This window comes from Triticum aestivum, chromosome 4A, assembly GCF_018294505.1.
Source record: "Triticum aestivum cultivar Chinese Spring chromosome 4A, IWGSC CS RefSeq v2.1, whole genome shotgun sequence".
NCBI classification, from domain to species: Eukaryota; Viridiplantae; Streptophyta; class Magnoliopsida; order Poales; family Poaceae; genus Triticum; species Triticum aestivum.
The window spans coordinates 42,052,288-42,078,072 of NC_057803.1; the positions used below are offsets into that span (position 1 = coordinate 42,052,288).

The window sequence follows — 25,785 nt, forward strand, 5'->3', positions numbered from 1 at the left end:
CTCGGTAATTCGGATTGGTAGACACATTGCCATAGTTGAAATCGTTTCCTTATTCTCTTGAATTTAGCAGTTAGCTAGTGCTTCCATGATTTTTCCAGAGTGGATAATAGAACATTTGTGCTTCTACTTTTCTAGGGAAAAGTGTATTTTTGCCCCAAACGACTCATCAGCTTTCTAAAGTTCATAATTTTGATCTCACCCCTGACTCAAAGTGGTTCCCGTATAATGTGTCAGTGGTTTTGCACATGTGGCAACACAGGCTTTTTCAGCAATAAATGCAAAGGAAGAAATAAAATAATCAAGATGAATGAGAAGAAAAAAAACACATAAAAGTAAAAAATGCAAATGCATACTATTGAAAAAAATTAGTAAAAAATAGGGCAAAGGAAGTTTAGCAACATTTATGGAAAAGCATGAATTATTCATGATAATTCCCTAGATTTATTATTCTCTATAATATTTTTGTTTTTGTTTTTGTTATTGATTTTGAAGATTTTTCAAAACATTTCCATAATTTTCCAAACTTATCTAGAATAGTACTATCTTTCTGTAAATCCTTTATTTATTTTTCATGTGTTATCAGATTTATGTATATTTCTATCCTCTTTTCTTAATGTGTTGCAAAACGTACAAAAGCACCACCATCTCATCCATCAAACCGTTTCAAAGGGAACAAAATTGTCCGATTTAAATAGTTGAGAGTTTTTCTTGTTCTGAAATAAATTGCTCCTTTATGCGTGGTTTTCTGTCCACGCAAAAAATATCTGGTCATACCACCTATAAGAGATCTCAAAATTTACCCACAAAAAGGGGATCTTGAGATTGAATCCATAAAGATGGTGCAACGTTTCTCCTAGATGTCAAGATTGTACTCTCCCTATTTCAATTAATAAAGCACACACACATTTCAAAATTAAACTTTCACCATAAATTAGACCAGTGAGTTATATGGGACAAAAATTAGGGACAATTGCATTTTTGCCCCTAGTTGGTTCCTACCCACGGGTTTTGCCCTTACTTTTTGAGCTTGCTTAGTTTTGCCCTTACTTTTTCCGTCACGGTCCCTCGAATGCCCTTTGACCGTTTGACCAAAACTTTGAAAATTCATAACTAATACATATGAACTCAGAAAAATGCAAATAAGATATCAAAATGTTCAGATAAACATTACCTTTATGTGCATATCATTTCCATTCAGGACAAAAGCACCCTTTGAACTACCTGAGGTAATTAATGTTATTAACATTATTAAAAATAAAAAGGTATACACAATATTCTTTTCATGAATAAAAATTACATGCAAATGTAGGTGATGTTTTCTGAACATCCTGATATCTTATTTGCATTTTTCTAAGTTTGTATCATTTTTTTATGAAGTTTCCAAATAATGGTCAAAGTTGTATGAACATTCATAACAAGATGATACGAACTCAAAAAATGCAAATAAGATATCAGGATGTTCAGAAAATATCACCTACATTTGCATGTAATTTTTATTCATGAAAAAATATATTTTATATACCTTTTTATTTTTAATAATGTTAATAGCATTAATTACCTCAGGTAGTTTAAGGGTGCTTTTGTCCTGAATGCAAATGATATGCACATAAAGGTAATGTTTATGTGAACATTTTGATATCTTATTTGCATTTTTCTGAGTTCATATGAATTATTTATGAATTTTCAAAGTTTTGGTCAAACAGTTAAAGGGCATTCAAGAGACCACGGCGGAAAAAGTAAGGGCAAAACTGAGCAAGCTCGAAAAGTAAGGGCAAAACCCGCGGGTAGGAACCAACTAGGGGTAAAAATGCAATTGTCCCCAAAAATTATACCGTTGAATCGTATTCGAAAGAAGTTTTCAATGATATGAATTTTTGGTTGGGTATGTGGGAATTGCATTGGTTCTATTGATTCAGGGCTCCAATATAAGGCCTTCATGGATAAGGCGGATAACGGGTACGGGTAATGCTTCACATCCCCTTCTCCGTCTTATCTTTTGGGTAAGGTATTTGATCCAACAATTTACCCGTGGATATATAAACTGGATCATCCATGTCCCCTGATAGAGTAATTGTCCACGGATGCGGGTAACCGTTAACCATTGCCGGTTTGAGTTGAGAAATTAAACAACCATCATTAATTATTCATTATGGCAACAGACGGTCCATTTTGAGGCCCGGGAAAGAATCTGTGTGCAATCATATGGGCATGCAAACTAATCCTTACTCCCTTCATTCCAATGAATAAGATATATGTACACAATTTAATATAAACCATAAAAAGAGTAACAATATATATTTATGTGACTTAATTTTTACCTATCCTGGTCATTTTGCCGCAAAAGCCAAAGGATACCCAAACCTAGCTACAACATACGTCCTAGAAGGACTTACATGTTTAGGTCTCCTTTGGTTTGTAAGAATTTTGTCGGAACACTATAGGATAGGATTTGCAAAGGAAAAAAATCCTTTGAAATCCTTTGGTTTGTAGAAATGGATTCCTATTCCTGGAATCAATTCTTCACATTTTGGAGCAAAAAAAACATTAGCCTAAACTTAATGGAAAAATTCCTAACCTATGCATCAAATGGCATCTTTTTCTCTATAGGAATTGAGATGCATGTCATCTCACTTTCTATGATTTTCCTATTCCTATAAAATTTCTATCCTATGAACCAAAGGAGGCCTTGTTGTGCTGAAATAATGTTTTTTTCTAAATGTTTCTACTGATTACGAACATGGGTTTTGCCGGTTTGACTCTCAATAGTTTGGATTTTTTTGCGTGTTAGGGCATCTTGGCTAAAGCAAAAGCCAAACAGCGTCAAAATAATGGGCTTCCCAAGTCTTAGAGCATCTCTAGCAGACTCTGTAAAAGTCAAACCTGGAACATGCGTTTACAGTTCGCTGCAGATCAGATTTGCGGGGCGAATTCATGCGCTGCAGACCAGACCCCGTATATGAAACTGTAAAATTTGAAGGAAAAAATATTCGCGGGGGAAACTTGCAATAACATTCATCATACATAGTTGATCATCATACTACATCATAGATATTTGTTCATCATACTACATCATAGTACTACATAGGAGGGGGATCTGCGGGCCGTGTAGTGTACCCGGGCCTAGGCTACCAAAATCGACGGGTGCGACGGCGACGACGCAACGGAGGAGCCGGAGGAGCTCAGTCCTCGTCAGAGTCGAGGTCGATCCAGACCTTGGCCTACTCGGTCTTCATGACGCGCAAGTTCGCCTCCTTGGACGCGTGCGCCTGCAATGCCGCGACGCCCTGCTCGAGGAAGATCTCCTTGATCTCAAGCTCGCGGCAGCGACGCGCGTCGGCCTCCTCATCCTCCCTTGCCGAGTGCTCCATGATGGCGTGCTCGAAGTGGTCCTCCTGCCTCGGGGTCTTCGGGGCCGATGACGCCTCGATGCGGCGGGTCCGCGTCGTCCTCGAGCTTGATGGTGAGCGGCCCGAGCTTCTCCGGCTCTTTCTTGACCGGATTGAGCCGCGAGCTCGAGGCGCCCACGGACGAGCTCCCCGCGGCAGAGGAGCCGGAGGAGGCGCGGCGGCGGGCCGTGAGCTCGCGGCGTTTGAATGCCGGCGGCGGCCGGCTCCCATAGTTGAGCCACTTCCGCGCCCTCCCGCTTGCGTGCAACGTCGGAGATGCGGCAGCGGCGGCGCTCCGCGTCATTCCCACCACTTCAGTAGCCGTTCATGGGTCGGGAAGGGTCGCTAGGGATTTTTTTTAGGCTCACCGACAGCGAGAAATTAGGGCATAGGGGGAGGAGAATCGCGACGGAGCAACGACGAAGGCGGATAGGGTTTGACCCATATCCGAGCGGTGAACCCGCATAAATAGCGATGCAGAGGGTCTTTTTCTGGGCCACGGTAAACTTTTTATGGGCCGGGCCCGGGATACGAAGTTGAAAAAAAAGGGGCTAAACCCATATACTCGTCGAAATTACTCGGATTCGGCCCTTTTACGGGTATGCTAGAGATGCTTTTAGCTTTGGAAAAAGTCCAAAATAAACCTTGAAGTCATAGACGAAAGCTAAATTAAACCCTGAACTTTGAATCCCGGAAATTGGCACTCTAGAGTTGTAATCCTGATCTATTTTGGATCCTAGACCTGTTTGGCACACTTGGAATATTACAATCCCAGCCGGGATAACCAGCTACTCTCACGGGCAAGAATTTGGGCCGGCCCACAATAACATAACAAGAATTCATGAAGCTTAAAAAATGTTTGCACGTTTCTAAAATAGTATAAAAATGTTCCAGTTTTATATTTTTGGCATTATGAAATTCATTTTGTGTTTTTAAAAATTTATTTGGAATTCTGAAATTCTATTTGCATTTTAAAAACTGTTCATGATTTCAAAAAATTCACATTTGTCAAAAAATGTTCAGCATTCCAGCAGTTTTCCACATGCTATGAAAAATGTTTCGGATTTTCAGAATTGTTTTAGAGTTTTTGAATAATGGTCCTGAAATTTCATAAATTATTTTGTAAATAATATGTTTAGAAAATGTTTCGGACTGTTGGGTGTGGACTCGACTGGGCCGGCACACCAGACACAAAGAGACTATATTTTTCTTATCACGCGCTGTAAAAATTATTTCTTTCTTTTTCTTAACGCGCGGCGTAATAATTCCAAAAGAAAAAAACATGTCATGGAGTGGAACTTGGGACATGGAAGGTTTGACCTGATTTCACTAGCCACTACACCAGACGACTATGACTGACAAAATAAGAGGCCAAAAATATTTAATCAGAAGCCAAATCATAGAACTTCGAAAACTTTTTGTAGGGGCAAACAAGTATTGAAAACGTATTTATTTCTGAAATCTTCGAACATTTTATAAAGTGCATTTTTCAAAATTTCAAATACTTTTAATAAACCAACAACTTTCAAAAAGAGAACACCTTTTGAAACATAAACATTTTTTAAACCTGAACAAAAATTTAAAGTGCAAACACTTTTTGAAGCATAAATTTTTTCTGAAACCTGAACAAAAGTTTAAAGTGCGAACACTTTTTGTACAATGTAAAAAAATGTTTGCGTGTTGTAAAAAAATGTGTCATAACCTTAACAGAATATACGTGACATGTGTTTGCAAAAAGTGTATGCAAATTTAAAAATGTTGAGCCATGTAAAAGAGTGTTCGTGTAGTTTTATAAAATGTTTATTGTCATTATGAAAATTTAAAACATGTATTTGAAAAAAATATTACCATGTATCAAAAAAAGTTTGGAAACATTTAATTTAAAAATGTCGATAATTTATTTGAAAATATCAAAAGTTTATCAAATATTTAATGTATGCATTGAAAATGTACATTGGGTACTGAGAAAAATTAGACATGTGTAAAAATGAAAAAAGAAATGAAAACATAAAAGAAAATAATAAGATAAAACAAATTAGTGCGCGTGCGAGAGCGACTGCGCTACTGGGCCGACCCAATTCAGCAAATACCGACGAAGTCCTCCCAAGATTTAAAATGGATCGGAATTAAAAAGTTTGGTATGCTGATTTCACGAATTAAGAGTTCTGGATTTGGTTTAGCTTTCTTCTATATATTCAAGGTTTGTTTTGGACTTTTTCCTTTAGCTTTCCTCTCTCCCTCTCCCCCTCCAAAAACCCAGCACGAAGAAACGAAATGTAGCTACGCGGCCAGCGGCAACAGAGGAGGACGGAGCCGGAGGCGATGGAGAGCACCGCCCGCGTCTTCCCGCCCCTTAAAGGGCCAGCCACGAACCGCCAAGCCGCCTATCGTCTCAACCTCGAGCAACGCTTCGGCGACGCTGCGACCGTCGCCGAGGGCTTCCAAGCAGACGACGCGGCCGCCGGTCAGGGAGGACCCGCAACCGGAAGAGGATGGAGGTCAGCGACGAGGAGAGCGTGACTGGCCCCGCCCGCTCGCTGGGCACGGACTCGGAGCCGGAGCAGCCGGACCCCGCCGCGGCCGCAGCGGCTATCGCGCCGTACCCGGGGGACATCGACGACGAGACCGCGGCCGACCTCGCCCGCCTGCTGGACCCGGACTCGGAGCAGCCGGACCCCGCCGCGCTCCGGGCGGGTATGGCGCCGTACCTCGGGGACATCGACCGGTACATGCGGTCCCTGGAGGTGAGGGGCTTCTCGATTCCCCTTCTCGTCCGATCCTGCGTGTGGAGGTACGAGTTCGTTCTCCATGTCGGTTTTGTTAGGGGTCGGGTTTACATGGTCTTGCGGTCGGATTAGTCGCGTCTGGTAGTTAAGGCGAGGTCGCATTGGATAGAATTTGGGGCGTGATCACGTTGTGCGCATGAGTTTCTGGAATTTGGGGGATCGTATTGTGTTGTGCATACATCTCGATATACTGCAGTGAATTATTCAGTTTTTTTATGAATGTGGGATATATAATGTAGGAGTAGTTGTTTAGTTACTTGTGGTTAAGGCAATGGTGAAATTAGTGCACTGTGGCATTGGACAATAGTGGGTTTCCATCTCTGCCGAGCAACGAATTTTTGCTACTTTATTAATAAACCAGAAGCAGGTTACACATTTATGGGATTACTACATGCCGAAGCTGGCAGTATGCACAGCAAGACACCAATGTTTGATAGCAAAGTATTGTAAAACCAAAGTATTTAGAAACTGCAGTATTTTTTTCTATAGGCACACGATACCACAGTAATAACATACTGGAGTATTTTGAAGTATTTGCAATACTGTAGACCTGTTTGGCTAGAACTTATATGTAATGTAAATTTGCAGTTAGCCATTTGTTAACAAGTCGCAAACACGCGCGTACGCAACTTGCTGACCGTTGCATACTGAACAACCAGCCGCATCCACAAACTTGAACGGACATGCACTAAACATCTATGCACTAAACTAGCTTACAATAAGATTAGGCAGCTGAACTAGTCTGAGGTACCACTGCATGCTGCCTGCAACTGGGCGGTCTTCAAACTCTGGAATGAGCTGTCACCGTCGAGAGGCACCAGTAGATGCACATCGAGAGACAAGGCACAGGATTGTGTATGGAGTTGTTTTTTCAGCGTGCTCAGTTTTAAAAAAAGAGGTCTGGAGTTCTTTTTTTAATACAGAGAAAAAACTGCGGTTTTGCAAATACTACAGTATTGAAACCACAATTTTTAGAGGTGACCAAACAGCTTACTGTAATTAAAACTGTGGTAATCTAAAAAACTGTAGTATTCATAAACTGTAGTATATTCTATGTTAGCTTCTCTTTTTGTCCTGATTTCATATCAGAAGCTGTGGGTTCTTCAGGGTGCATGGCATCTTAATTATCTGAAGATACAATTGTGACTATGGACATAATACAATATGTTTTCGCTGTTTGGGTTGATATAAATAGGCTCTTTCGGCGACTTAATTATCTACATTTTCTAGGCATCGAGGAGGCCGAGGGATGACTATATCTGGACAACACAGGAAGATATCAATCCCAAAATGAGGGCGGTCCTAGTGGACTGGCTGGTGGACGTGGCTTGTACATTCAGGCTTCCTGCTGACACACTTCACCTTGCAGTTTCATATGTCGACCGCTTCCTCACAACAAGTGTCATTAAACGGCATGAGCTGCAATTACTTGGTGTGACCGCATTGCTTGTTGCTGCGTAGGGAACTAAACCATTGCTTATCTCTTTTTTATTTATCTCTTAGCGTGACTATCTGATTAGCATGAATGGATTGTTGCAGGAAATATGAAGATGACATATTTGTGCATGAGGTCCAAAGATACAGGGGCGTTACTGGCAACACGTACACCGCGCAGCAGGTTAGCCTTGCTTCTGCTTAACTTCCCATAGTACATTTCCAGGGCTTGAATGCTGAAGAAACATTTATGGTTTTTATGCACCGAAGGTTGTGAAGATGGAGACTGACATACTGAAATCTCTTAACTTTGAGATGGGGAGTCCTACTGCAAGAACTTTTCTAAGGTATGTGCTTGAGCAGAAACTTTTACATTCGAAAGATAAAATCTCCTCAGTAGTAAAACAGTTACGATGAAAGTTCAGATATATAAGTAGTATTATGACTACTTCCGTATTGTGTTCAAATACATTCCTAAGCCTAACGTTTGGTACATGTCTGTTCTGTCAAACAAAATACTCTGAAATGAGATAAATCCTAGATCTGGCTAGTGAAAAGCTTATCAGAATTCATGTCTGTCTATGTCTAGCATAGCACATGGGCAGCATCTGAGAATAAATTTTTTTCCATGACATCTACTGAGGTACGCCGAACACAGTTTCTATGGCCAAGCCATCCCACGACCACGTTGTGTTCAGCATGTACAATAGTTACCATGTTTAATTCGCATAACATATATCTTGTCTTATGATTATTGCCACACTGGACTCAAAAGATCCTAACCCTGATGTTCAATGCATGTCTGTTGTAGGAGATACATAACTGTTTGCCGCGGACGCGATGTAAGCATCTGTTGCAGCATCTGATATTGTATTCACTTAATGTTCATTATTATAATGTCTATCCCCTCTTCAAACCTTAGCGTGCAAAAGCGGAGAAGCTGGAGTTTCTGTGTAGCTACCTTGCAGAATTGAGCTTGCTGGACTATGACTGCATACAGTTCAATCCATCAGTTGTTGCTGCTGCCTACCTTTTTTTGGCCAGGTTCACAATCAGCCCAACTGCCCATCCTTGGGTAAGAAGACATGAGTACTCCTTTGTTGAATGTACACTATGCTTTATAATTTTCTGATATTGGTTTGTGTTTATTCTGCAGAACCTGACGCTGCAAAGGAACACGAAATACAAGGTCTCTGATCTCAAGTCTTGCATCTTGATGATACACGAATTGCAGTTGAATGGAACGTATCCGGGCCTGAAAGAAGACGCCGTCAAAGTCAAGTATAATGATCGCGAGGTAAGATATGCTTTCCCCAGTTTTTTGGCTTTCGCATGCGAACTTTTTTGTTTGAATTTGTTTTTCGATCACTGTACAGCTTGAGGGTGTGTCGGCAATGGCTTCACCTAAAAATATGCCTCCGCGTTTCCTGAAGAACATCAGACGGTGAAAGGCCAAAGTACTCTTGCAACATCTTTTGCAGGCGTTGCAGAAACTACAAATAGGGTTCTTTTGTTAGTAGATAGACTACAGGCTTTGTTCAGGCATTAGGGATTTGGGGCATCATCTGTCGGCTTCCTGCTTATCCATGCCTGCCGGGCTTTAGCAGAATCAGTTCCAGTTCCAGTTGCGTTGTAGCAGTGCGGCTACCTTCATTGATATGTTGCCATGATATGCGACTGGAGCATTTTTGTACATATGATAGAATACGATGGTGCCATACTCGGTGATATTCCATATGAAGTTTCAGGGCAAATCCTATCGTGTTACAACATTTCATTACTACTGTACCGTTTTATGCAGAATATATTGCCTCTGACCAGTGCACTGATTGCTGACGAACTTATTTCCCAAAGTGAAATGGATACTGCAACTACTGCACATGTCATCAGCAAAATAGTTGATGTACTCCCTCCAATCCATATTACTTTTTTTTTCAGTGGACCAATCCCTATTACTTGTTGCTTTAGTACAACTTCAGTAAGGAGTGAGGCATTTTGGAGGCCAAGCTCCATGGAGCCCTTTATTTTCGAAAAATTCAAAATTCATTTTTTTGGGGGTTCAAAAAAATCTGAAAAAAATGCAAGTATACAAAGATGAAATGTAGTATGTGTGTAAAAATTCAGGATGAAATACCTTGAAATGTGACCTGTGCAAAAAAAAAGTTCATTGACTTTGAGGATGAATAGTATCATGTGATCAAAAGCCTCATATTTGTCCTTTTTGCACATCCCTCATTTCAACGTATTTTGTGCTAAAAATTTCACACGTGTACATTGTGTCTTCATCTATATGTGTATTTTTCATGATTTTTTGAAATCTAGACATGAATTTTGATGAAATTTGAAAAATGCTGTTAGAGGCCTCCATGGAGCTCGGCCTCCAAAAGGCGTTTTTGTCCAGTAAGCATTTATTGCTGACAAACTTATTTCCCAAAGTGAGATGGAATGCGTAAATTGATTGATTAACAACACACCTAACAGCAACATATCAAAGCTGATGTACAGCAACATATCAACGTTGTAACCTGCGCGTCCTCGGACGTTTGTAACTGAACTTCTTACTTTTCAATGCAAAAGAAACGAAAAAAAGGAAAGAAAAACGATTGGGATCTCAAAGAACAGCAATTGCTCACAACTGATCCAGCTAACAAAATGTCAGTTCTCAATAGTAATGTTGTAATCTGTTTGTACAATTTCTACACCAGTCAACTTGATGCCAGAATGCTAAACAAAATTACACCAATATCACATCCAATGCCTTGTACAGATTAATGACCCCAATCTAATGCAAGCATACATAAGGGGGGTAAAGAAGAAAAGGAAAGAAAATTACATATTTGGTTTGAAGACCTTATTCAGGATTAAATAAAGATATGTGTTGTGCAAGGAATATTATAGGATGATCTCATCTTGCACACTGGCATTGAGAGTTTTATTTGGGAGCACGATACTGTTAGTTACAACTACTTCATCTTCAACATCAACGGCTTCACCTGCATTTAGCTAGCACGTCAAATCGAGCATAGGAACTATCCCTACGTAAAGCATATTATCACAAGATTTTTATGGGAAGGTAACAAGGTATCATCTAGGAACGGTCTTACCAAGAATGGTGATACCAAGTTTGGCATTGTGGTCACCTTCACCCTGTATTCAGAAAGTAATTTTGTTACGTGATGCACCCAGAAAAGACTGGATTAGCAGTATACGTAATTGTAACTTCGTCTCAAAGACAGATACAGCGAGACGTACTGTCACACCAAAAGTAACTTTTTTCAGCAAAGTCATAGTAATTTTGCACACGGAACCACAAAATGTTATGTTTAAAACAGTACAGTAGATATGTTCAGTGCAGAGAAGCATAAACATTAAAATCTACGTACTTCTCAAATTGGACTAGAACAGAAATATCAGAATATGAAAGGTTCCAAGCTTTCTATGATGAAAGAGGTGAAAATGAGTAATTGTTAATAGGATAGGTAAGCAATTATAGAAAATCTTGCCTGTACACGTGACCATTTCCCTACTGTTGACTTCCACCCTACTATTGAATGTATGACAACTGCATTCTCCTGCAACCAAATGAATTATCTGAGACGCAGGTACCTAAATGTGGGTTATCATTTGGTAAAGAGAGGAAGACTAACCATAATTTCAACATCATCCAGAATGATGCAACTGATAAGCCTGGCACCAGCTCCAATGCGTGCATTTGCTGATATCGAAACATTAGGACCAATCTGTATATGGATAGCGTATAAAAAGATAAAACCATCACTAACTATTGACATGTTATAAATATAATTTCAAGGATATCACACACCATGGTATATCACAATCTACTAAATTTATGTTGAAGAACCAGATGTTACCTTTGCAGTTAGATGCACCTTTGCAGATGGATGGATGTATACGTCACCTACGATAGTGGCACCCTTTTTGCCATCTCCAGATGCTAAAAGATGAGGAGAGGTATGGCGGAACTGGGAGAGATATAGGCCAGAGCATCTCAAAGACATCCTATGCATAGATGCAACACTGGTCAATCAACAACTTCAAGATTAGAAAGAGCACCGTCAAGAACTATATTTACCCTGGGGTCTTGATCTGTTCCCAAAAATCAAGTGTCTGGTATGTGTAAAGTTCCTTCTTTCCTGCTAGAGGAGATAAGATATCTTGATCTAACCTAACATAATCTGCCGGAATTGCCCTGTTGACAATTAACACAAGATGTTCAGTATCCTATAAATAATTTGGGATCACCTTAATGGAAGCTCTATCGTTTCTCTACAGATTTCTTGGAAAAACTAAAAAGAAGACAAAATAGCCGAATTGCTAGATACAGGACCTTAATCGGGCCAACAACGATAGAAGAAAATATGCTTTCTACAAAGCAGCAAGGACAGTATGATGGCCAATTAGTCCTCCTACCCATTTCTTTTCTTATTCTAAATTGATATGATGGCCATGTAAGGCATATTCTATGATTTTATATTTCCATGCACAATCCCCCTGGAACCTAAAGAAACGATCATGAGTTCATGACGCCTTCAAGCAAACAAAGGGTCATTCCAGAAGACAACTTCAGAAAACATGGCAAACATTTGTTTTATTGCGATGAGAAGATGTGGTAGCAATCCATGTGCACTGAACTTAGCTATCTTCAAAATATAAGGGGGAAATCATCGGAGGTACAGCAAGACAAGGATAGCAGTTTATCAGTATCATGGAAGTGAATTCTTTTTTCAAGGATACATGAAACTGAATTCTTGTTTGTGGACAATTAATCCATCTAACGAGACATTGATTTGCTAAAAGATCAGTGGTAAAATTAGTTGTGTTTGTAAAAATATGTTCCAAGACATTTGTATTTCAAGTTAGAACATAGACATCTTGCAGTTCACGTTCAACTTCCTGGTGATGCATTAATTTGGTAGTACGACATCATATTCTTTAAAATAGCACCGACGATTGCCATGATTAAAAAATAATCAAATACACATTAACTAAGAAATAACCCAAATAAATATGCAGGAAAATGAACACACATACTTCGTTGCTGATTGAAGAGCTTCAAAGCTGGATACACGGCGCAAATTAGCTGAAATTTTAGCATTGAGAGTGATTAAAGTTTGTGCTGTAAACAGGAAGTACCAATAGGAGGACCAAAACAAGACTAATGAAGAAAATATTAACCGACTAGAACTAATATACTTTCTCAAATTTGTATGTCACCAAGCTGTCAGAATTTTAGCTCAACTGGAACAGCCAAACCTCTTTGACTAATGGTTTGAATGGCGATGCTAGCAAAAACAAAACATGCCTCACGGGAGCATGGCCAAAACGAAATGAGGCAAAAATTAGTAGCGAGGTGAAGGAATGGGCAAACAAACCATGGACAATATGTGTAAACCATAGCAATTTAAAAGGCAAAAAAATGTACTATAACTGAGCATAATACCTCTGTCTTTCTTCTGTTTTAGGACATCCTCGATAGCAAGTAATATCTTGGGTGTAAATATATAGACTCCACAATTTATGAGATCACTCACCTACACATGTATAAAATGCATTAGCGCTAAGCTAACTACTCCCTAAAAACGATTGGTTGTTCCAAAATAATTTGAAAACCAAATAAGACATGCACAATTCTCCAAATGGAAAATAGAACAGCAAACCAAACAACAAATAATCAGCACTGTATACTCACAAAAGTCTCTGGTTTTTCTGTATAGTGTAACAGTTCATTTGTTTCAGGGTCAGCTACTAACTCGCCAAATTGGTTGGCTGACTCCGCAGATACCTGAGAAAGATTTTCGGGGTAATGTTATGACTTATGCATGAGAATACTATATGAACTCTGCTTACGGCTAATATGGAAGTTACTAGTATGGCATTCTCACACCTTATTGACTAGCAAAGTGCCCATGCCTCCATACTTTTTATGGGCCTCTGCAATGAAGAGATGGTGATACTTTTAGTGATGAGTGTTCAACAGAAAATTAACAAAGCAAACACTGTTAATAATACACAATGAGCAATCCCAACTTCAGCTACTTGGCAACCTACCGAGCATGTCTGGCAAGGGGAAACTAGAACAGACGTCACAGTTCAGCAAAACAATGTGTGCCTGCAAAAAAAAACATAAGGGTATTTAGAGGGCAAAAGTTCCCTTATTCTGACCCAGAACAGCGAAGTAGATACCAGTAAAACCCAACCAGTTGCATATCTCTCAGAGAATTTACTAAGGAATTTTGTAGGATTTTAAATCCATGGGAATTTTTCCGTTAGAGATTTAGAGTCCATCTGATTCAAAGGAATGGACCCTCCAAATTCTATGGATTGGTTTTCTACTAGGGGATATTACTATTCCATAGAATTCCTAGCAAGAGGTTAGACCTCCTTGAAATTTTGTGTCTATGAGACAACTATGGCATTGGCATCCATTCGGTCCCTATGCAAAACACCGGTGTTTTTCCTGTGGCGCAACCAAATAACTTCTATAACCGATTTCTGTGTTTTTATATTCAATGTAGGATTCCAAATGTCAAAACATCTTATTACTAAGTTCTACCTATTCTTGTGTTTTCAAATCCTGCAAACCACAGCGGCGCTAAACTCAACTACTCAAACATCCCAGGTCGAAGGAACACACTAGAATCCACCCTAACAAATAGCGGCAAATGCCAAACAACTAATTCAGTTCCACATTTTTTTAAATGAAGATGATATTTGGTCAAGAGCAGACCGGAGTGTCCTCCATGATGTAGTCCCTGAAGCTGTAGAGCCCTCCGGCTGACCCGCGTGGCTTATCCTCCCTCAGGTACCTAGAATTAAACAGCACTCAGTCAGTGGCAGTTCACCGCAGTCTGAATCCGACGCGCCTAAACTGACAGGAAGTGAAGTGGAGGCGTCGGGGAGGACACGAAGCGAACCTGACAGGGATCCTGAGCTCGTTGGAGATGGAGGAAACGTAGAGCGCGAACTCCCGCTCCTCGTAGAACCCGATGAGGTATATCTGCGCCAGGTTGGGGATCTGCAGCGGTGGGATCGAAAAGGCCTCAATTCTGACACGAGCCACCAAGCAAATGCGGAAGGCGGAGAGGAGAGGGAGGGGGCGTGGGTCATACGCGGCGGCAGGCGGAGATGTGGTGGTGCACCATGGGCTGGCCGGCGAGCGGGAAGAGCGGCTTGGGCACGTTGAGCGACAGCGGCCGGAACCGCGTCCCTGCACACCCAACCAACCACCGGACAATCAGAGACGAAGCCACGCGAGGCGCGGAAGGGGGGGCGGGGGGGGGGGGGGGGGGGGGGGGGGTCACGCCGGGGGACGGGCGGGCGCAGATCTGCGGCGTACCTTTGGTGGGGCCGCCGACCATGATGACGGCGACGACGCGCTGCTCGGAGCCGGCCATGGCTGCGCGTGGCGCCTCGGCGGCGGAGCTGAGCCTGAGTCTGAGCGGCGCTGCGGCCGCGCGGGGTGTGGTGACTGGTGAGATTTGAGGCGAGGGGAGCCGCCGGAGGGGAGAGCGTTTGGACTTTGGACCGTGGGGGTTTGACGAGGACGTGCGGGGCGAGGCGAGGCGAGGCGAGGCGGGAGCGTGCGTGCGTGTGTTGTGTTGGCGCTGGTGAAGTTGGGTTGGAGACGATGGTAGGCTCTGACTCTACGGGGTTCCGCGCATCTGGATGCGGTGGGATCTGTGCGCGATCCGGCATCGAGCGGCGTGCGGGGTGGTGGCCTGGTGGGTTGGACTTGAGCCGAGGGTGTGGCAATGGCACGGCGCGCCGGAGTTTTGCTTCCCACGCACGGTTGGATCTCTAGCTTTTGGAGTTTTGATGAGTTCCCGTGATCAAGGACGTGAGAAAAATTTTACCATCAAAAAAAGGACGTGAGAATTTTTCTTAAGTACAGTACAATCACAGATACTCACATACACATATATTTTATTTTATTTTATTCTTGCACGTAACACACACGTACATACACTTTTATGAACGCGCGCACACACCTCTTCGTTTATTCTGTTGAAAGGTTGGGTCCTGTTGAGCGGCCTCCAACACGTCACGGCAATCCTGTTGCGCGGACTCCAGCGCGTGATCATGTTGCACAGTCCCAAATCCTGAGCGTCACGACGATCCCAACCCCTCCTCAGCGATGAGGGTGACCTCCTCCTCCACTTGCTCCTTGTCCAGGATCCAATCCTCCTCCTTCGAGAACGAAACGTAGTCCTTAGCTGCTGGGGAAGTGAGAGGCGACAGGGAGGGAGGTGATACCACAGCTAAATGTTCCCATAATACCAACTTTTAAAAATCAATTCTAGATGACAAATCTAGCACGAATAGCATCATGAAAAGACAAAAGCAAAATTGACACGCTGTCGTGGGTGGGTGGGAGCCCGTTGTCGTGTTGTAGATCAGCGTGGAGCAGAGGGTCGCCTGCATCTGGGACTCCTTCAGGAGCGCCGACACGCGCGCGGCTGTAGCTAGGTCTCCGGCTGTTGCGGCCTCCTTCGTGTTGAACCACGTGACCTTCGCCTCCCTACAGCGTTGCAGCGCCAGATCGAAGATGTCACCAAGGCGACGGAAGCTGGCCCAAGCCGGAGCGCTGGCGCTGCGGGATCGGGCTTCGCGCTTGCGCGCTGCCTCTCTCTGCCTATCTGACATGGCAGGGCGGAAGCCGAAGCCGCCCACCTCCTTGTCGCTCTGTGATACGTCTCCATTGTATCTACTTTTTCAAACACTTTTGCCCTTATTTTGGACTATAACTTGCATGATTTGAATGAAACTAACCCGGACTGACGTTGTTTTTAGCAGAATTGCCATGGTGTTATTTTTGTGCAGAAATAAAAGTTCTTGGAATGACCTGAAAATCAACGGAGAATATTTTTGAAATATATAAAAAATACCGGCGAAAGAATCAAGGCCAGGGGGCCCACACCCTCTCCACGAGGGTGGGGTGCCTACCCCCCTGGGCGCGCCCCTGCCTCGTGGGCCCCCTGGTGCTCCTCCGACCTCAACTTCAACTCTATATATTTGTGTTCGGAAAGAACAAAAATCAGAAAGAATGATTCATCGTGTTTTACGATACGGAGCCGCCGCCAAGCCCTAATGTCTCTCGGGAGGGCTGATCTGAAGTCCGTTCGGGGCTGCGCAGAGGGGAATCCATCGCCATCGTCATCATCAACCTTCCTCCATCACCAATTTCATGATGCTCACCGCCGTGCGTGAGTAATTCCATCGTAGACTTGCTGGACGGTGATGGGTTGGATGAGATTAATCATGTAATCGAGTTAATTTTGTTAGGGCTTGATCCCTAGTATACACTATGTTCTGAGATTGAAGTTGCTATGACTTTGCTATGCTTAATGCTTGTCACTAGGGCCCAAGTACCATGATTTCAGATCTGAACCTATTATGTTTTCATGAATATATGTGAGTTCTTGATCCTATCTTGCAAGTCTATAGTCACCTACTATGTGTAATAATCCGTTAACCCGGAAGTGACAATAATCGGGATACTTACCGATGATGATCGTAGTTTGAGGAGTTCATGTATTCACTATGTGTTAATGCTTTGGTTCAGTACTCTATTAAAAGGAGGCCTTAATATCCCTTAGTTTCCAATAGGACACCGCTGCCACGGGAGGGTAGGACAAAAGATGACATGCAAGTTCTTTTCCATAAGCATGTATGACTATATTCGGAATACATGCCTACATTACATTGACGAACTGGATCTAGTTCTGTGTCACCCTATGTTATAACTATTGCATGAGGAATCGCATCCGACATAATTAGCCATCACTGATCTGTTGCCTACGAGCTTTTCACATATTGATCTTTGCTTATTTACTTTTCCGTTCCTACTGTTACAATCGCTACAAAACCAAAACTATTACTTTTGCTACCGTTACCGCTACTATCATATTACTTTGCTATTAAATACTTTGCTGCAGATATTAAGTTTCCAGGTGTGGTTGAATTGACAACTCAGCTGCTAATACTTGAGAATATTCTTTGTCTCCCCTTGTGTCGAACCAATAAATTTAGGTTGAATACTCTACCCTCGAAAACTGTTGCGATCCCCTATACTTGTGGGTTATCAAGACTATTTTCTGGCGCCGTTGCCGGGGAGCATAGCTCTATTCTTTTAGTCACTTGGGATTTATATCTGCTGGTCACTATGAAAAACTTGAAAGATAAAAGAATCAAGATTTTTCCCTCAACTACGAGGGGAGGTAAGGAACTGCCATCTAGCTCTGCACTTAATTCACCTTCTGTTTTGAGTAAACTTGCGACACCTACTCCTGCTATTCATTCTGATATGTCGCATGTTATTGATGATGCCACTTTTGCTTTGCATGATACTTATGATGAAACTACTTCTATGCTTGATAATACTAAGCCACTAGGTGAATTTCTTGATGAACAACTTGTTAGGGTTAGAGAGAATGAAATTATTAAAACTGATAATATTGATGAAAGTGATGATGAAGATTCTCCCCCTAGATATGAATTGCATGTTGTTCCTGAGGGTTATGTTATGGATGAAGAAACTGCTAGAGACTTTTTAGCTTGCAATGATAGATCTGATCTTAAGAAATTATTAGTTAAACTTAAAGAAAAGTCTTTGAATGCTAGAATGAAATATGACCCTGCTTTTGCTACTTCACATATCTTTATTTCCGATAAGGATTATGATTTCTCTGTCGATCCTGAGTTAATTACTTTGGTTGAATCTGATCCTTTTTATGGCTATGAATCTAAAATTGTTGTGGTACATCTTACTAAATTAAATGATATAGCCACCCTGTTCACTAATGATGAGAAAACTCGCTCTTGCTTTATCCTTAAGTTGTTTCTGTTTTCATTAAAGTGTGATGCTAAAACATGGTTTAATTCTCTTGATCTTGGTTGTGTGCGTAGTCCCCAGGATATGATTTATTACTTCGCTGCTAAATATTTCCCCGCTCATAAGAAATAAGCTGCTTTAAGGGAAATATATAATTTTGTGCAAATTGAAGAAGAGAGTCTCCTACAAGCTTGGGGAGGCTTCTCCGATTACTTAATGCTTTGCCTGATCATCCTCTCAAGAAAAATGAAATAGTTGATATCTTTTATAATGGACTAACCGATGCTTCCAGAGACTACCTGGATAGTTGTGCTGGTTGTGTTTTCAGGAAAAGAACTGTTGATCAAGTTGAATTGCTATTGAATAATATGTTGAGTAATGAAAATGATTGGACACTTCCCGAACCAACTCCTAAGCCAACTCCGAAGAAAAGGGGTATTCTATTTCTCAATCCTGAAGATATGCAAGAGGCAAAGAAATCTATGAAAGAAAAAAGGTATTAAAGCTGAAGATGTTTAGAACTTACCACCTATTGAAGAAATACATGGGCTTGATAACCCGACACAGGTAGTAAAGGTAAATTCTCTCTATAGATTTGATGAAGGTGATATTCCTCATAATAAGTCTGCTAGCCAATGCTTGGATGAGTTTGGTAATTTTATTGTTAAATAAGAAAACTTCAATGCTTATGTTGGTAGACAATTGAAACATAATGCTCATATGCTTGAACACTTGAGTGATTATATGTCTAGAGTTAAAGGTGAACTTAAACTTATTAGTAAACATGCTTCTATGGTTACCACTCAAGTAGAACAAGTACTTAAAGCTCATAATGATTTGCTCAATGAATTAAATAATAAGAAAAATGATAATGTTGTTAGAGTTATGACTAGAGGGGGTAAAATGACTCGGGAACCTTTGTATCCTGAGGGCCACCCCAAGAGAATTGAGCAAGATTCTCAGAGAATTAATGTTGATGCACCTAGTTCTTCTAAGAAGAAGAAGAAAAATGATAGAACTTTGCATGCTTCTAGTGAATCTGTTGTTGACACACCTGAGAATCCCAATGATATTTCTATTTCTGATGCTGAAACACAATCTGGTAATGAACATGAACCTAGTGATAATATTAATGATGATGTTCATGTTGATGCTCAACCTAGCAATGATAATGATGTAGAGATTGAACCTGTTATTGATCTTGATAACCCACAATCAAAGAATCAATGTTATGATAAGAAAGACTTCATTGCTAGGAAGCACGGTAAAGAAAGAGAACCATGGGTTCAGAAACCCATGCCCTTTCCTCCTAAACCATCCATGAAAAAGGATGATGAGGATTTTGAGCGCTTTGCTGAAATGATTAGACCTATCTTTTTGCGTATGCGTTTGACTGATATGCTTAAAATGAATCATTATGCTAAGTACATGAAAGATATTGTTACAAATAAAAGAAAGATACTGGAAGCTGAAATTTCCACCATGCTTGCTAATTATACTTTTAAAGGTGGAATACCAAAGAAGCTAGGAGATCCAGGAGTACCAACTATACCATGCTCCATTAAAAGAAACTATGTTAAAACTGCTTTATGTGATCTTGGAGCCGGTGTTAGTGTTATGTCTCTCTCTTTATATCGTAGACTTGATTTGAATAAGTTGACACCTACTGAAATATCTTTACAAATGGCTGATAAATCAACTACTATACCTATCGGTATTTGTGAGGATGTGCCTGTTGTGGTTGCAAACGTTACTATTTTAACGGACTTTGTTATTCTTGATATTCCCGAGGACGATAGTATGTACATTATTCTCGGAAGACCCTTTTTGAATACTACAGGGGCTGTTATTGATTGCAACAAAGGCAATGTCACTTTTCATGTTAATGGTAATGAGCATACGGTACACTTTCCGAGGAAACAACCTCAAGTCCACAATATCAATTCTATTGGAAAAAATTTCAACGATTATTATTAGAGGTTTTGAATTTCATCTTCCTACTGTCAAGAAGAAATATGATATTCTTATTGTTGGGGACGTGCATATCCCCGTTGAGGTAACCTAGTGTTATTCGAAATTTCTTCAGTTTCATGCGACTTGGAATGAGTTTGTTAACAAGACTTGATCAACCTTGTTAGTGGATTCCTTTTGATGAGCATGAGATGGATGAAGTTAGAAAGCACAACTCTCTGTACCCTCCTTTTACTTTTTGTTATTTAGTTTGAATAAAGCAAAAATAGTATTTCTTGTCTGTTTTCTGAATTATCCTTGCATTAAAAAAATACCCGAAAATAGAAGTTCTCCAAATGCCCTGAAAATGAAATATGATTTTTTCCAGAATATTTAAGAATTATTGGCACTGAGAACACATCAGGGGGACCACCGTGTGCCCACGAGGGTGGAGGGCGCGCCCTACCCCCTGGATGTGCCCCCTGCCTCGTGGACCCCACATGGGCCCGTCCACTTATTCTTGCACCCACACACTTCGTCTTCCTCCAGAAAAAAATCACCCACCAGCTCAAACCCGAGTTCTAGCTCATCTTGCTGCCATTTTCGATCTCCTTCCTCAAAGCTCCATTCACAAAACTGCTTTGGGGGATTGTTCTTTGGTATGTGACTCCTCCAATGGTCCAATTAGTTTTTGTTCTAGTGCTTTATTTATTGTAAATTTTTTCTGCTTAGGTGACCCTGTTCTTGAGCTTGCATGTCAAATTTATGTGGTCAAAATTAGTTTTAATGCATGATATAGCCTCTAGACACTTGTAGGAGTAGTTGCTATCAATTTTATTGAGTTTGGTTCACTTTTATTTTAAGTTACTAAAAATTTCAGAAATTTTTCAGAGGAAGAAATATGTTTAGGAAAATGTACCAAGGTGGTTCCTCAAGGAAGCAAGGTCCAAGGCCCACAATACGCAAGCCGGACAATGAACTACCAAGGGAGGCTCATGTGCGGCCTTTGAAGGAAATATGCCCTAGAGGCAATAATAAAGTTATTATTTATTTCCTTATATCATGATAAATGTTTATTATTCATGATAGAATTGTATTAGCCATAAACTTAGTACATGTGTGAATACATAGACAAACAGAGTGTCACTAGTATGCCTCTACTTGACTAGCTCGTTGAATCAAAGATGGTTAAGTTTCCTAGCCATAGACATGAGTTGTCATTTGATTAACGGGATCACATCATTAGATAATGATGTGATTGACTTGACCCATTCCGTTAGCTTAGCACGATGATCGTTTAGTTTGTTGCTACTGCTTTCTTCGTGACTTATACATGTTCCTCTGACTATGAGATTATGCAACTCCCGAATACCGGAGGAACACTTTGTGTGCTACCAAACATCACAACGTAACTAGGTGATTATAAAGGTGCTCTACAGGTGTCTCCAATGGTACTTGTTGAGTTGGCATAGATCGAGATTAGGATTTGCCACTCCGATTGTCAGAGAGGTATCTCTTGGCCCTCCCGGTAATGCACATCACTGTAAGCCTTGCAAGCAATGTGAGTAATGAGTTAGTTGCGGGATGATGCATTAAGGAACGAGTAAAGAGACTTTCCGGTAAGGAGATTGAACTAGGTATTGAGATACCGATGATCGAATCTCGGGCAAGTAACATACCGATGACAAAGGGAACAACGTATACCGTTATGTGGTTTGACCGATAAAGATCTTTGTAGAATATGTAGGAGCCAATATGAGCATCCAGGTTCCACTATTGGTTATTGACCGGAGATGAGTCTCGGTCATGTCTACATAGTTCTCGAACCCGTAGGGTCCGAACGCTTAACATTCGGTGACGATCGGTATTATGAGTTTATGTGTTTTGATGTACCGAAGGTTGTTCGGAGTCCCGGATGAGATCAGGGACATGACGAGGAGTCTCAAAATGTTCGAGATGTAAAGATCTATATATTGGAAGGCTATATTCGGACATCAGAAAGGTTCTGAGTGGTTCGGGTATTTATCGAAGTACCGGAGAGTTACGGGAATTCGCCGGGGAGTATATGGGCCTTATTGGGCTTTAGGGGAAAGAGAGGGGGGAGGCTATGCCCCCCAAGGCCTAGTCCGAATTGGACTAGGGGGAGGGGCGGCACCCCCTCCTTCCTTCTCTTCTCCTTTCCCTTTCCTTCTCTCCTACTCCTACTACATGGAAGGGGGAATCCTACTCCCGGTGGGAGTAGGACTCCCCAGGGCGCGGCATAGAGAGGGTCGGCCCTCCCCCTCCTCCACTCCTTTATATATGGGGGAGGGGGGCACCCCATGGACACACAAGTTGATCAGTTGATCTTTTAGCCGTGTGTGGTGCCCCCCTCCACCATAATCCACCTCGGTCATCACTACAAAAAATACACTTCCATGATGATACGTGTTTGTCATAGTAGGTCGCTTTTTTTGTCATGCATGTACATCCATGACAAATTTATGACAGAATCAAGATAGTCATACATGTGCTATCGTAGAAGTGTTCCATGACATTACCAAAATTATCATCACGGAAGTGTCCAATTCCATGACGATAAATCGCGCGTCACAGAAGTGCTTTCGTCAAGGGTGACCGACACGTGGCATCCACCGTAACGGAACGCCGTTAAGCTATCGGGTCGGGTTTTGGATCCGATAACCCGTTAACAGCCCCGATCAATGGGGATTTTCCACGTGTAAAATCATCATTGGCTAGAGGAAACACGTGTCGGCTCATCGTCGGGACAAATGTCACCCACTCACTGGAGAGAAGGCGCCTATGATACGTCGACACGTGGCACGGCCCAACAAGTTTAAATGGGCTGGCCCAACTAAAGGCCCACAAGATTTTGCAGACCATAATGGGCCGGCCCAGCTAAAGGCCCACGAGATTTTGCGAACCATAATGGGATGGCCCAGCTAAAGGCCACAAGATTTTGCGGGCCATAATGGCCCGGCCCAGGTAAAGGCCCACAAGATTTTTGTGTGCCGTAATGGGCCGGCCCAGGTAAAGGCCCACAAGATTCTTGCGGATCATAATGGGCCGGCCCAGCTAAAGGCCCATGAGATTTCGCCGACATTAATGGGCCGGCCCAGCTGTAGGCCCATAAGATTTTGAGGACCCTAGGAGGCCGGCCCATTAACTGCCTGCCATGTTTTGGGCCAAATGCCGACCCATATTTGATCCGGTCCATTATTGGCCTGCCACGCTCCGGGCCTAATAGTGGCCCATATGAGATCCGGCCCGTTAAAGGCCTACCACGTTCTGGGCCAAATTACGGCCCAGATCAGGTCCGGCCCTTTAAGAGGCTTTGGGCTCAATTATGGCCCATATCAGATTCGGCCCGTCAACTGGACACTATGCTTTTGGGCCCACTTGCTAAAGGCCCACTTAGTAATTCGGCCTGATATTAGTTTTGCCCTGTTAAGGGCCCGTTTAACATTTCGGCCCTATATTAATTTCAGCCTGTTAAAAGCCCGTCATATAGTTGGGCCTAACTACGGCCCGGTTTGCATCCGGCCTGCTCGCAGCCGATATCTGATTGGGCCAAACAAGGACCGAGACAATTTTTTGGCCAGTTAAAAGCCCGTGATTTGATTCGCACAATCATGGGCCGGGGTTCATTTCGGGCTGCTGCCGGCCCGTGAGCTGTTCGGCACGTTTCAGGCCCAACCTACATCGTGATTGCATGACGGCCCGATTATGTACCGTAATTTTACGGTTTGGCCGGTTTACTGCGAAGACAGGATATATATACAGTAAAATAACTGCAGCATCGTGAATAAGAAAAAACCTAGACTATACAATAAAGAAATTACGGCATATTACATCCACTGGGCATCAAAGTTCGCCACTATGATAATAAAGCACAAGCAGACAGCAGATTACATACACTGGGCATCAAAGATCGCCACCAGTGCAAATAAACACGCCGACAAAATAATATACAAAACCGACAGCACTTCAATAGAGTTCAGGAAAGGTTAGCCCTGCTGGGGAGCTGCAGCGCAAGCAGCTGAGCAAGATGATGAGACTGCGCTTGTTCAACACTTATATCTTCCTCACTCTGAAAGATAAACAAGCAGACAGATGACAGGTTTTGCACATAAAAGTATCAGTGCTGACAATTCATCACATTTCTTACTGACGAATAAAGTGACACACTTTAAATTTGCATTAACACAATATGGTATTGTTCAGGTCAAGACATGGCAGGAAATGACATTGTGAAGGAGTTGGCAGCTTCACGACACCACTGGATTACAGATCAAGAACTCATAAGTATCAATGGTTAGTGTGCTGTCAATTTATACCATTTCAGATTGGCAAATAAAGAGACGGTTTAAATAATAGTAGAATGATATGACATTGTTCATAGTTAAGACATTGCAGAATATGACATTGTGCTGTAGTGGGTAGGTTCACCACACCACTGGATTACGGATGAAGAACAGAAGCATACATGCAGTGCAAAAGAAGATCACTTGCTCTGTATAGTTTAATTTACATGGTATGAAGAAGGAACTTGGTTGTACAACTGAAAACTTAAATTGAGAAAGGACAAACTTTTGTTTATGAACTACATATAATAAACTTTAAACAAGCAATTTGATGCAAACACCAAAAATAAACAGCTGTTGCAGTCATGCCTAACCAAATATATACAACAAAGTTTGAAGGCTTGAGATGGACAAACTTACATTATTGGTGAAGACAGGCTCTATAAAGGCCTTGTCCATGCTGATGGGGGGGGGCAATTCAAGAAGTTTACCACAGAATCTTCTTCAAAAGCATTGCCTTTATTCTACATTTTGTTAAGAGTAAATATAGATGTGATAATATACGAAAAAATGGAGAATATTTAAGATAAGATGAAGAGTGATGCTACATAACCAAGTAGCTATAAATGTAAGTGCAGCGATACAGGCAAAAGGTACAGCCAAGAGCAATGCACAGCTAAACTTCTTCAGTACCAACCTTATGGTAAGAGTAAATATAGATCTGATGTGTAGAAAATGGAGGGCAAAGGAAAATAAGCTGCAGAGTGATGGTACATGAACAACTACCTGTCATTATAAGTACACTGATAAAGGACAGCATGTACTTACAAGAACAATGCAGAGCTAAAAAAACATTGGCATTGGATATATTCTACACTAATGTAACCATTCATACAGATCAGATAATTTGGAGCGAACAATTGATAAGCAAGCTATCATGCATACTGCTGTCACATAATGAACCAGGTATGTATGCAAGTACAGTGATACAGGACAACAGGTACTAACAAGAGCAAAGCAGCGGGCAACATATTTGCGATATCCTGTCGTTCTTGTCAAACCGGAATTCTTCT

General features: G+C 41.7%; 2 protein-coding genes across 2 annotated transcripts; one reads left to right on the plus strand and one right to left on the minus strand.

Moving 5' to 3' along the window:
- Nucleotides 1-5,571: 5,571 nt before the first annotated feature.
- On the plus strand, nt 5,572-9,348 carry LOC123081718 (cyclin-A3-1). The gene is made up of 8 exons (XM_044504262.1): nt 5,572-6,130; nt 7,403-7,629; nt 7,712-7,790; nt 7,877-7,953; nt 8,418-8,448; nt 8,529-8,681; nt 8,763-8,903; nt 8,983-9,348. The coding sequence occupies exons 1-8, from the start codon at nt 5,879-5,881 to the stop codon at nt 9,052-9,054; spliced, it is 1,032 nt and encodes a 343-aa protein (XP_044360197.1). The 5' UTR covers nt 5,572-5,878; the 3' UTR covers nt 9,055-9,348.
- Nucleotides 9,349-10,251: 903 nt separating this feature from the next.
- LOC123085028 (mannose-1-phosphate guanyltransferase alpha) lies at nt 10,252-15,280 on the minus strand. The gene is made up of 15 exons (XM_044506584.1): nt 14,964-15,280; nt 14,737-14,834; nt 14,542-14,642; nt 14,355-14,433; nt 13,676-13,736; nt 13,512-13,558; nt 13,317-13,409; nt 13,068-13,158; nt 12,659-12,707; nt 11,700-11,816; nt 11,479-11,626; nt 11,254-11,346; nt 11,110-11,178; nt 10,711-10,753; nt 10,252-10,599 (listed from the first exon to the last, which is right to left on the minus strand). The coding sequence occupies exons 1-15, from the start codon at nt 15,019-15,021 to the stop codon at nt 10,499-10,501; spliced, it is 1,248 nt and encodes a 415-aa protein (XP_044362519.1). The 5' UTR covers nt 15,022-15,280; the 3' UTR covers nt 10,252-10,498.
- Nucleotides 15,281-25,785: the final 10,505 nt, after the last annotated feature.